General features: G+C 41.9%; 1 protein-coding gene across 1 annotated transcript in view; it reads left to right on the forward strand.

Moving 5' to 3' along the window:
• LOC106881805 (uncharacterized) overlaps positions 1-1,410 on the forward strand; it is a 4,058-nt gene that overhangs the window by 745 nt on the left and 1,903 nt on the right. The window contains exon 2 of the mRNA XM_014932321.2: positions 887-1,043. Within this exon, the coding sequence (XP_014787807.2) occupies positions 887-1,043 (157 nt within the window). The remainder of the gene's footprint in view (positions 1-886; positions 1,044-1,410) is intronic.

Raw genomic sequence — 1,410 nt, forward strand, 5'->3', positions numbered from 1 at the left:
CGTTCGGTCCCACATGCCACTCGATCCTACACTCAACTCGATCCTGCACTCCTCTCAGTCCCACACTCCACTCTATCCCTATACTCAACTCGATCCCGCACTCCATTCAGTCCCATACTCCACTTGACCCACACACTCCACCCTAACCCTAACCCTAACCCTAACCCAACATTCCACTCAACCTGTGTCACACTGAATCTCCCCGAGAACTACGTTAAGAGTACAAGTGTCTGTGGAGTGCTCGGCCACTTGCATGTTAATTTTATGAGTAGGCTGTTCCATTGATCGGATCAACTGGATCACTTGTCGCCATGACCAACATCGTGAGAGTCAGCACCAGTGTTAGTTACACATCAACATTTCAGCTGGTATACCCTCCAGCCTTCATCAGGTGTCTTGTGGAAATTTCGAACCTGGGTTCTCATTCCTGAGGTATTTTTCGACGTTATTATTATTATTCAGGTCACTACCTGGAATCGAACTCATAATCTTGGAGTTAGTAGCTTGCGCTCTTAACCACTACGCCATATGCCCATGGGCATAGTGGTTAAGAGCATAGGCTACTAACCCCAAGATTCCGAGTTCGAATCTAGGCAGTGACCTGAATAATAATAATTATAATAATAACAACAACATCGAAAAATACCCTAGGAATGAGAACCCACGTCCGAAATTTCCCCAAGACACCTGATGAAGGCTGGAGGGTATATCAGCCGAAATGTTGCGTTAACAACAAACAAGATGAGGACAAATATCCGTCAATTGTAAATAATGTATATATAAACTATATTTTCTATACACTCTGCTGTCCTTCACACTATGTATAAATATACTATGTTTTCTCTATGCTCTGCTATTCTGTACCCTCTTATTCTATATACCCTAGCTAAACAAGATGCTACATATCTACCCTTGGTTGTTCAATGGATTAGCAATGAACCTACCTAACTACACAGTTGAACATTTCAAGCACTGGTTACATATGTCTACATCACAACTACCCTACCTGGGTTACCAGCCAGGACATGGATTGCAGCACCCTTGTAAGTATCTACACCAGCGGTTCTCAATATTAGGGCTACCAACCCTTAAGGGGAGCATTAGGTATGTTAAAGAGGGCATTAGGCTTGAGTAGGGAATTAAAGGAACAGTGAGGTAATATAATTAATATTACTAAATTTTACCTGTTATAGTAAGTATACTCTCACTCGATACTCAACACTCTCACTTGACACTCAGCATTCATTTGACATTCAACACTCTCACTCAACACTCAGCCTTCATTTGACATTCAACACTCTCACTCAACACTATATTTTCAATTTACACTCAACATTCTCACTTGACACTCAACACTCATTTCACAGTCAACACTCACTTGACATTCAACACTCTCACTCAACACTCAGC

Source organism: Octopus bimaculoides, chromosome 30, assembly GCF_001194135.2.
Source record: "Octopus bimaculoides isolate UCB-OBI-ISO-001 chromosome 30, ASM119413v2, whole genome shotgun sequence".
NCBI lineage: Eukaryota > Metazoa > Mollusca > Cephalopoda > Octopoda > Octopodidae > Octopus > Octopus bimaculoides.